Source organism: Carettochelys insculpta, chromosome 29, assembly GCF_033958435.1.
Source record: "Carettochelys insculpta isolate YL-2023 chromosome 29, ASM3395843v1, whole genome shotgun sequence".
Lineage (NCBI taxonomy): Eukaryota > Metazoa > Chordata > Testudines > Carettochelyidae > Carettochelys > Carettochelys insculpta.
In genome coordinates this window covers 12471053-12482590 of record NC_134165.1, presented here as the reverse complement: position 1 = coordinate 12482590, position 11538 = coordinate 12471053, and the positions used below count along the sequence as shown (strand labels likewise).

The window sequence follows — 11538 nt, the reverse complement described above, 5'->3', positions numbered from 1 at the left end:
GGTCGTCTGGAAGCTTATTTTAAAATAAGGCTGTTGTGCAGATATACCCTTTGGCTATGTCTACACTAGAGAGTTTGGTAGCCAAAACTGGGGTTTAATCCAAAAAAAAAAAAAAAACCCTCACGGAGCCTCTACACACAAAATGTGCTTTGTCGACAGAAACCAGTGACAAAAAAGGCTGTGGAGATAATCCAGGGGGCCCTTTTGTCGACAGAGCGGATCAGGTCACCAGTCCTCTTTTACGTGTCAACACAATCTGTCGACAGCAGTTTTGTCAGACCATCTCTTCTGACAGTAACTTCTGTAGGCAGATCCTTTGAGTGTCGACGTAGCCTCTCCGAATTAGGAGCCAAGTGCTTAAGAAGTACTTATGCCAGGAGCCAAGTAAGCGTCGCGTCAGTATCATGCATGCTAGAATTCTAAGAGGGGCGGCTGAACTAATGAAATATATGTGGGTTCACTACAGGGGTTCTCCAGGTGGCGTGATGGGTTTTTGCACTGGAAGGTATTCTTGAGTTATATACCTAGGCGTGTTCACAAGGAGCTGTGGAGAACTCCTCCAGCTTAACTTATTATGGTCTTCTTGCTGGAAGAGGTTTTGGAGATGATTTTCACTCCTGAGCTGGTCCCCACTCCCGTGCCTGTTCCACTCCCAGTGCTGAAATTCCCTCCTCCCACACTAAGCCCGCCGCTGCCACCACCTCCGTAACCCAAGCCGCTGCCTCCTCCAAGGCCGAACCCTCCGCTTCCACCTCCGAGAGCGAGACTGCTTCCACCTCCGCAGCCGAATCCTCCTCCGCCTCCTCCTACGCTGAATCCGCCAACTCCCCCTCCTACAGCAGCTCTGCCACCAAGTCCAGCGCTAGAGCTGACCAGAGCTGCAAGAAAACCTCAGGCTTGTCACATGCCCGGTCACATCTGGCAGCATGTTCCCATCAGACAGGGACTCGTAACTGGCCCTACCGAGCTGACCATTGAGTATTGAGCCTGGAAGGTCTGGCACTCAGAGGATGGGCCTCTGCCCCTGCAGTGAAAAGATGAGGCTGCAGTGCCTTGAATATATTTTGAGGTATGCAACTCCCACTAAAATCAGTTGACACAAGTAGGTGTCTAAATGAAGTGGGGCTGACCCTTGGACAGACCTTGGGGTTCCTACATGCCCCCTCTCCGCTACTGCTTTGCCCATACCCATGCTTCACCCCGCACATGCCCCGCCCCCTCCTTCCCTTCCTCGACTTATGTCCCGCCCCTTTCCCTCCCATGCTCCTCCCCCTCCCAGCCCTGCTCTGTCCATGCCCCTCCCTCTCTCCAGTCTTGCTCCACCCAGGGGTGCTGGAACACCTTTTATCCTGGGGGTGCTGACAGCTGTTGTACCAAACTCTAAAACCTGTACACAATGGAGACCACTTCCAGCCAGGGGGTGCTGCAGCACCCCTATTTGCAGCACCAAAGACTTCCCCCCACCAGCTTCTTCACGTGGGGCTTGTGCTGTTCTCAGGCCACCTTGGTTTGGGGGAGGGGTGCAGCTGCCCCAGCCCTCACTGGAAGTGGTGCTGGTGGTGAGTGCAGGAGGGGCAATACTGAGGAGTTGCATGTGACCCCCTGTGCACCCACCATGCATCCCCTATGCCCTGGAACTTGCAAAAACAGGAGACCCTCTAATGGCTTATCTGGACCAGCCACAGAGGGAGCAAATATCTACGTAGACCCATTGGGCCTAGGGTGTATAAGCACAGACACTGCTCCCAATGAGAGAAAGAGAGACATGCCCAGGATACTTACCGTAGCTGACGGAGATGACGCTGTCTCCACTCAGCCTGCGGGGGAAAATTGACAAAAAAGTCAGCTGGACTTAAGTGTACGTTTATACTACCCCTGCTCTTCCCAGCCCATTGGCAGGGTCACAACTATGCAAGCGTCTCCGTGAGACTGAGCTCAGAGAGGTGGTGTTACCGCAAAACCCTGCTGGCTTTATGGGGCTGTTCCAGAGCATCGCCCAGATGACTCCGCGGCATCTGTATCTACCTCAATTGACTCTCGGTGCCTCAGTTTCCCTGTCTGTAGCACAGGGCTAAAGCGACTCCCCTCCCCACATTGAAAAGTGCTTTGAGAGCACGGCCACCACTCATTGTCTTGTGCCCACCTGCTCTCCTCTCCTTCCAGCAACTTCCTGTAGGTGGCGATCTCGATATCCAGGGCCAGCTTGACGTTCATCAGCTCCTGGTACTCCCGCAGCTGGCGGGCCATGTCCTGCTTGACTTTATTCAGGGCCTCCTCCAGATCCACCACCTTCATCCTGGCGTCTTTGATGGCCAGCTCGCCGCGCGCCTCGGAGTCCCCGATCGCCCTCTGCAGATTGGCGCACTGTGGGGGAAAGGGAGTTGGCTTCCCTTTAATGGCTGGTCATTCCTCTCTGTCTTGCAGAATTCCCCAGCCGAGTCGCTGGCTCCGATCTGCCCCTGCTGCTATTAGCACTGGGAATAGGGGCTGGGCAGGACAGGGGGGATTGGCTGGTAGATTTCTGGAGGGATTAATAATAGCAGCTTTTTTCTGCATCCTTATCGTCACCACTAAACCAGGATAGGCTAGTGAGGCACAATATCCAATCAGAGAGTGCCGTGGCTCCAAACCAATCCATGGGAGCTCTGGGAGGCAGGTGCTCATCAAGGCCTCCCGACCAGTGTTCCCTGTAAGGTGGGCACATGGGCGGCCACCCAGGAGAGATTCAGGTGCTTCCTAGCTGATTAGCGGAGCACCCACAGCTGGCAGCCTGTGTTTCTTTTGGTGGTGCACATCTACACAGGCCTTGGTGCATGTAAAAAATTTTATTCCACACGTGGATGGAAAAAAAATTAGAGGGAACACTGGTCCTGACACAGCTCTGCTCCAGGAGGGTGTATCTGGTGCTGTCTTTTGCACCCAGGGATCAGTAAAAAAAGGAAAGAGACCGGGCCCAGTGGCTGCTGGAAGAGAGCTCATAAGAACATCAGTACAACCACACCAAATGTCTGTCTAGCCCAGTGTCCTGTCTTCCAAGAGTGGCCAATGCCAGGTGTCCCAGAGGAATCAACAGAACAGGGAATCAACAAGCGATTCCCTCCCGTCACCCATTCCCAGCTTCTGGGAAACAGTCGCTAGGGACACCACCCCTCCTCATCCTAGCTAATAAGTATCTATGGGCTTGTCCTCCATGAATGTATCTAGCTCTTTTCTGAACCCTGGTAAAGTCCTGGTCCTCACCTCATCCTCTGGTGAGGAGTTCCACAGATTGACTGTGCATTGCATGAAGAAATACTTCCTTTTGTTTGTTTTAAACCTGCTAACTATCATTTAAGCTCCTTCAACCTTCTCTGATCTCTGGAACCCATATGAGGAAAAAGCTCAAAAAACTCCACATTTTAGTTCATTGCTCAATCTATAACTACTGCTGACAGGTCTCAGGCTAGCACCTTTTGAGTTATTGTCCGGCTCAGCAACGTACCCACCAGAGGGCGGAGTCTGCTGAAAGCGCTCCATTGTGACCTGTCGCCACCTACTGACTGCAGCCGGTGAGGCTGCTACCAACTGAGCTAGGGGCGGGGCATGAAATTGAGAGAGAGGAACAGGCGGTTCTGCGTTGGTCTGTCTTCTGTGCTGGGAAGAGCTGCTGCTACCTGGTTCTTTGCATTCTCAATCTCAGCCCGTAACCTCTGGATCATCCGGTTGAGCTCTGAGATTTCTCCCTTGGTGTTCCGCAGGTCATCACCGTGCTTTCCAGCTGTGGCTTGCAGCTCCTCAAACTAAGATTCAGAAACAAAAGCAATAATAATAATAATAATATCAGCAACAACCAACCCTAATACCTAGTTGCCACGTTCCCTGTAAGCTGAGTGCTTGGGCAGCCACCCAAAGGGAGATTCAGAGGCTGCCCAGCTGATTAATAGAGCGCTTATGTGGCACGTGGTCTGGTGGTGCACAGCCACACATACCTGGGTGCATGGAATAAAATTTATTTGGAACGCGGATGGAATAGGTGCTCAGCCATGCGCTGCTCTATGTGCTGTTTAAAAGGAATTAAACACCCATAGAAGCACAGGAAAATCATCCAAGTATGTATAGTTAGAGATCTGCTCACCTTGGTCTGATACCATGACTCCGCCTCAGCGCGGCTCCTGTTAGCTATGTCCTCATACTGAGTTTTGACTTCGTTCACGATGCTGCTAAGGTCCAGATCTCGGCTGTTGTCCATTGTCAGGATGACGGAGGTGTCAGATATCTGGGCGTTCAGTTGGGCCAGTTCCTACAGAAATAAACGACCACCTGAGTCATGTCTACAGCACGAGTGTCCTGATAGCCACCGTCTGCCTTTAAACATGCTGGGCCCGGTCTATGTACATGGGTGCAAATCAGGAGATCGTCTGTGTCAGTGGAGCTGCTCTGGATTGGCACAGTTGTAGCCCATCAGAAAATAGTTTACTGTCTTCAGAAGAACTTTAGATCCAAATTCCAGTGTAAATCTGTCTAAATCCAAAGTGATTCCACACGTGTCCATCCAGAGTGACTCCATGGAAGTCAACGAGGTGACTCCAGATTCACAAGGGAGTAACTGAGGTCAGAATCTGGCCTCTAGCGTTTTGATGGAAGCCATAGAGTAGCGCTGCAAATTGCTCCAGGCATGTGAAGATGGACCATCTATCAGGCTGAGAAGCATAGATCTGAGTAGCTCAGAGTCATGGTACGGACCCTGAAGTAGGACAGTGGTTAGGTACTTAAGAGATCCTACAGATTCCTCTCTTGTGAGACAAAACGTGTGTTTATTTATACTGCAGTCACATGTAGACACTTCAGCCAAGACCAAAGCCCCATTGGCTCAGGCACTTTATAAACACAGAATGAGTTAGACACAGCCCCAAAGAGCCTATGCTAGACTAGACAAAACATCAATGAAGCGACTTGACTCCAAGGTCAGACAGCAGCTAAGCCACAAAAGTGGGAACCCCGCCCACAACTACTGACTGCTAGCCTAATGCCCTATCCATTGGGCAAAAGGAGCTTCTGGGTTGGGCTTGATCACTTCCCATGCGAAGCCCATTGGTCAACAAAGGCCTTATTTAATTTCCTAGCAAAAAGACCCTGAAACCAATGTTCCCTGTTAGCTGAGTGCTTGAGCGGCCACCCAGGAGAGAGTCAAATGCATCCCAGCAGAGCGCCCACAGCTAGGTTTGTATTTCTCTAGGTGGTGCACATTCACACAGGCCTCAGTGCACGTAGAAAAATTTATTCCACACGTGGCTGGGAGAAAAAAAATTGCCCATGGTTGGAACATTGCTTCCAGCCCTTCTCCCACAATTCTAACCAGTACATCAGGGATTCTCAAACTTCAGTACACTGCCCTTCCTTCTGATAATAAAAATTAGTTACTGTGTGACCCTAGGAGGGGGGACTGAAGCTTGAGCCTGTCTGAGTCCGAGGTGCCCCAGGAAGGGAGCCAAGTTGGCAGTCCCAAGGCTCAGCCCCAGGCAGCAGGGCTTGGGCTTCAGCTTTGGCTGTGGTCGGTGGGACCTGGACTTTGGCTCTGGCAAGTCTAATGCCACTCCTGGTGACCCCATTAAAATGGGCTCCCGACTCACAGTCTGAAAAACACTGCGCTAGATCCCACCAAGCCCCTGGCTGAGGTTGGGAATGGAACCCAGGAGTCCTGACTCCCTGCCTCACCCCCCTAACTACTATGACCCACACGCCTTCCAGCTACTCCTTGGCTCTTCTGGGGCACTGAGCAGCCCTCAAGTGTTCCCTGAGCTGCCCCAGGACCACTCCTTGCTGCCAGGTGCCCAGGCTGTCAGGTCCTTGGGCTGGGGCATCCGGGGCGCTGCATGTTTGGTCCATCCCAGCAGGGCCAGATTATGAAAGGGGCTTTAGGGGTTGCAGCCCCCGGGCCTTGGGCTAAAGGGGTCAAGCCCTGCCTGGTGGTGGCTGGGGGTGGGGAGGCGGCTCTGTGCCCTGCCACTCCCCCTTCCTCTGCAGGCTGGAGCTGGATGTCTGTGAGCCAGGGAAGCTCCGCCCCCACACTCACCTGCCGGGCTTCTCCCCTGCCCCTCTCACTGGCCAGGAATTGCAGCCAATGGAAGTGGCAGGGGCGGGGCCTGCAAGCGCAGGGCAGCAAAGACCCACCTTTTCCCACCCCTCCATGAAACGGGAACATTGCGTGAGCTGAATCAATACCATGTCGTAGAGGGTCTTGAGGAAGCTGATCTCATCCATCAAAGCGTCCACCTTGGCCTCCAGCTCTGTCTTGCTCATGTAGGCGGTGTCCACGTCCTGAGGGATGGCACATACCATCACCACGGCAGCCCAGCGGCCTGGGCTGCTGCAGGAAAGAAGCCCTGGGCAAAGCTCCAGCTGCTTGTCTCTGGGTCAAGCTGGGGGGGTTGGTGTAGACACTATGTGCATTGGTTGAGGCCAGGCTTGGCCGCTCTTCCTACATAGCTCAGCGAAGGGGTTCAGAGAGCTCACAGAGGAGGGGACCTTCTGGGCCAAAGACAGGGAGAGTGCAAAGCCCTCGGTGCCCTTTTGGCCCAGCTGGGCTCACCTGGGGGCAGAGCCATCCTTACCCATATGCAGAACATGCAGCTGCATGGGGCCCCCCCGCTTCCACCTTGCCCTGGGGCCCGCTGTGGCTGTCTATTGGCAGAATCTGTGAAAGAGCCAGTCCAGTGGTAACGAACCTATTTAACAGGCACTTGCCAGCCTCGGCCCACCTCAGAATTTACTGTGTTAGTCGACAGGACCTTAGTTTACCGTTTGTTCTAAAAACATTTCACGAATGTGTTGCTGAAGATTATAAAATCCCATCTCTTAAAAAAACATATTCACCCCTGACAAACATGGGTGGCTGCCCAGGAGAGATTCAGGCGCTGTCCAGCGGATGAGCAGCCTGCCCTCGGACCACAGAGTACGTTTCCAATGGTGGTGCACATCCATGCATACCTGGGTGCACATAACAAATTTTATTCTGCCCACGCGTGGACAAAATTAGAGGGAACGCTGCCTCTCTGCCCCGGCCACTGTTGGGATAGGGGCACCAGTTTAATAGTCCTGTGTAGGGCCCCATAAACCCTAAGTATGAGGGGTTGTCTTTTCGGGTCTGCTCACAATTCCTCTGTTAGCCTTCAGCAAAGTTGGCCTTTGCCAGGTCCAGGGCAGCTCTCGTGTGTGTGTCTGGAGGTGGGAATGGGGAAAAGATGCTACCCCCAGCCCTTAGAAGATCTAATGGGACAAGTGAAACTTGTAAGGCCAAGGAGATTTCTCAATGGGATCTGGAGACCAAACTTCCTTAGGCGCCTTTGAAACACCCAGCGTCCATTACTGAAACTACCCCCAAGCGTTTTCAATGTTCTTAGCATTGGGGTCGCTTTCGTCAGGGCTCACCTTCTTGAGCACCACAAAGTCATTCTCGGCAGCACTGCGCCTGTTGATTTCATCTTCGTATCTGCAGAGAGGAAGGGAAGGCGGCACTAGATCTTGTTTGTGGAATAAAGGAGCACAAACAGGTGAGGAAAGAAGGCAAGAATTTCTTGGCTGAGCTCACGGCTGCAAGCATGTCTAAGGTTAACCTGGTGACCTTTCTTCTACATGTCGAACCTCTCTAATCCAGTACCCTTGGGACTTAACCGGTGCAGGACAAGAGAATTTGCTGGAGCAAAGGAGGCCAGTAATGTCTCGCAGCATTACCAACACTTCCTTTGCTTACTGGGCTCTTAGGGTAGATCTACACAGCAAAGTTATTTCGAAATAACTATCCTAGCATCTACACAACACAACCTCTATTTCGAAATCATTTCAAAACAGCAAATGGCTTAATTTGAAATCGGCAAACCTCATTGTACGAGGAATAGCCCCTATTCCAAAACAGCTTTGTTGTTAAGGCAGGGTATAGAACCTATTTCAAAATAAGCCGTAGTATATCCAATAGCTGTATTTCAAAATAGGCTCCGTATGTAGATGCTGCATTTCAAAATAGCTAGGTGCTATTTTGTGTGCAAAGGTGTTTTCTCAAAACAAGCTGTCCTGAAAATAGCTGTTCCAGAAGAGATTATTTCAAAATATGGCTGCTGGATAGGCATACCCTTAGAAGGCATTTAGGGGTAAATTGCAGCTAAATAACATCGCAGGATGCTGAAAGCCAGTAGAATCTAATTGTCTACTCCTAATCAGAAAATCTGAAGAAGGGCATCTCACCATGAAAGTTCATTACCTAATGAATAAGTTAGCCTTTAAGGTGCTACAGGGCTGCTTGTTTTAAGCCCTGTTGCGTGGGACAGTGTGTGGGTTCCAAATATAACATACATAAAATCATTATACCCTAAAAATCAAAACAAAATCAAACAAAACTGTTGAGTTGAAATGAAACATTTCAATGTTACCAAAATGAAATAGAGTCAGAACCGTTCATCCCAGAGCTTTTCCACTGAAAATTCCTTCAACAGCAACACATCCCCATGAAACTTTCTGGCTAGGTCTACACTACAAGCATTGGTCTGCAGAAGTTACTGTTGGAAGAGATGTTCCGACAAAACTTGTCGACAGCTCACATCCACACATAAAAGCAGATTGATCTTTTGATCCACTCTGTTGACAAAGGGCTCCCTGGAGCACCTACATGGCTTTTTTGTCACTAGTTTCTGTCGACAAAACGCATTTTGTGTGTAAATGCGTCACGAGTTTTGTCCACAAAACTCTGGTGTAGACATAGTCTTTGAGTTTGGAAAAATCGCCTTTTACAACAGCAGACTGTCCCATCTCACTTTTTATTTTCCAACTAACACTCATCACAGCAAAACTGCTACCTGGGGACATGCCTTCCAAACTGGACTGGGCAGTCTATAGTTTGGCACAGATCAGGTCAATGTATGTCTGTTGCACTTTCACTTACTTGTTCTTAAAATCCTCAACCAGGTCCTGTATGTTTCCCAGTTCTCCCTCCAGCCGCCCCTGTTCATTTAACTGGCTGCTCAGCTGCTTCCTCAGATTGCTGATATAGGCTTCAAAGAAGGGGTTGAGGTTGTTCTTGTTGGAATTTGATTTCTGACCCTGCTCCTGCAAGAGGGTCCACTTGGTCTCGAGCACCTTGTTCTGCTGCTCCAGAAAGCGCACCTGAAACCCACCAGGCAAAAGTTATTTAATGGAAGATATTGGCAAGCATGCTGGCACCTGAGAACTTGGTCACTGGGAGTGTGTCTACACAACAAAGTTATTTTGGAATATTTATGCTATTTCAAAAGATGTTTTGGAGCATAAGCTTTCATGGGCAAAGACCTGCTTCTTCAGATGAAGAGGCCCATGAAAGCTTATGCTCCAAAATATCTGTTAGTCTATAAGGTGCCACAAGACTTCTTGTTGTTCTTGAAGCTACAGACTAACACGGCGACCTCTCTGATATTTATGCTATTCCAAAGTAACTTTGAAACATCTACCCAGCAAAACCGCTATTTTGAGATAAAATAGTGAGCAGCTTATTTCGAATCCTGTAAACCTCATTCTACGAGGAATAGCGCCTATTCCAAAATAAAAGTTTCCAAATAGGGGCTGTATAGCCAGGGACTGGGGCTATTCCAAAATAAGACGTAATGCTTCCAGGGGCTCTAATCCAAAATAAGATCTATTGTGTGGGGACGCTATTTTGAAATAAGCTATTCTGGAAAATCTTTTAAAATCCTACAACCATCCTAGGCAATTTATTGCAGTAATTAACCACCCGGAGAGTTAGGACATTTTTCTTAATGTCCAACCTAAGCCTCCCTTGCTGCAATTTAAGCTCATTGATCCTTGTTCTAGCCTCAGAAGTTAGGGAGAATAATTTTTCTCTCTCTTCTTCGTAACACCCTTTCAGGCACTTGAAATACATCTGATGAAGTGGGCTCCCGCCCATGAAAGATTATAGCCAAATAAAGTTGTTCATCTTTACGGCAGCACCACGCCCCTTCTTTTTTTTTTCTCAAAGAGCCTGATGTGTAATCTCTGAAATTTACTGCATGAGACATTCCTTAATTAATTTTGGTAGGTGTCCAAATATGAAAACAAGTCTTCCTCATTCCTTTCCATTGATCTGCCTCCTTCCATCCCTCCCATCTCCATTGTTCCTGATCAAACTCTCACCTTGTCAATGAAAGAAGCAAATTTGTTATTGAGACTCTTGATCTGCTCCTTCTCTTCCTTTCGCACCTGTTGGATGCTTGGGTCAATCTCCAGGTTCAACGGCGCAAGGAGACTTTGATTGATGGTCACTTCTTGGATGGTACCCATGCAGGGTACATTGCCAGCACCAATTCCTACCAGACATCTACCCCCACCAAAGCCTCCACTGCTGCCACCAGCTCCTCCACCAAAGCCAAATCCTACCCCCACACCTCCACCCCCAAGACTGAGCCCACCACCAGCTCCACCAAAGCTAGATCCACCACCAAGACCTCCACCACCAAGACCAAAACCTCCACCAGCTCCACCCCCAAATCCACTCCATTGGCTGCTGCCACTGCTGATGGAAATTCTCTTGTTACCACCTAGGTTATAGAGGCTCACGCTGCCAAAATTGCCTCTGCCACCAAGCCTTCCAAGAGCTCCACCACCTCTTGGTGCACTGACTAAACTGAAGCTGGATCTGCAGCTCGTCGGAACCACAGCGGAGACTGTGCTGAAGCCTTTGGTTCCACCGCCAGCTCGGATATTGCAGGATTGCCAGCTCATCACGGCGGGAGAGATCAACCCTTTGCTGCAGGAAAGGTGCAGAGTCAGGAAGTGGTGCCCTCTAGTGAACACCCCACTGAGATCAGGCCCCTTTTATCCTTCCAGGACGTGGGCTTGGTTGCCTGCAGCTGAAGTGATCAGTTAAGTGCCTTAATGGTTTTGACATTCCTGGCAGGCAGGTGTCAGAATGAACTTAAGTGCTCGCTGAAACTCAAAACACACCCACGGCACTGGTACAAGATAGCCTCGCTGATGAACTTCAACCCAGCAAAGGGGTTATCTCCAGCAGCGTGTATGTAACCCACACACCTAGGTGGGGTTCGATGTCCCACTAATGGCACCTAGACCATTTACAAAGAGAAAGAACAGGCCTCCTTTACGACCTTAGTGGAGGAGCAACTAGCTTTCAGCAAAACCTGTAGAGCCTCCTGCACTAAGCTCCAGCGATTCTGAGTTCAAGCCCACCTGTGGGTGTGTACAAGTGGGGGCTTGTCCTGGATTTTGACTGGGTCTCTGAAATTTGGGGTGTTCTTGCTCAGTGAGGGGAACTATGCAACCCACTCACCTATTGGATGTGGTTCACTGTCCCATGTCATGGAACGTAGACCACTTACAGAAGGAAAGAATGAGTATCCTCTACAGCCTTAGTCGTGCTGAAAGTTGAGCCTCTGCACAAGTGTTTGCAGGGCTGACACCTTACTACAAATTGATCTGATTTATCTCATGGACCTGGAGGCACAAAAAGCACTTAGCTCCCTGCTTAAGTCTAATGGAGATACACACTTAAAGTGAAGCACATAGAATACTTAAGTGCTT

General features: G+C 49.9%; 1 protein-coding gene across 1 annotated transcript; it reads right to left on the bottom strand.

Moving 5' to 3' along the window:
- Positions 1-564: 564 nt before the first annotated feature.
- Positions 565-10722, bottom strand: LOC142003480 (keratin, type II cytoskeletal cochleal-like). The gene is made up of 10 exons (XM_074980455.1): positions 10446-10722; positions 10135-10415; positions 8912-9132; positions 7408-7468; positions 6202-6297; positions 4115-4279; positions 3654-3779; positions 2144-2364; positions 1783-1817; positions 565-878 (listed from the first exon to the last, which is right to left on the bottom strand). The coding sequence occupies exons 1-10, from the start codon at positions 10720-10722 to the stop codon at positions 565-567; spliced, it is 1797 nt and encodes a 598-aa protein (XP_074836556.1).
- Between the last annotated feature and the right edge of the window lie 816 nt (positions 10723-11538).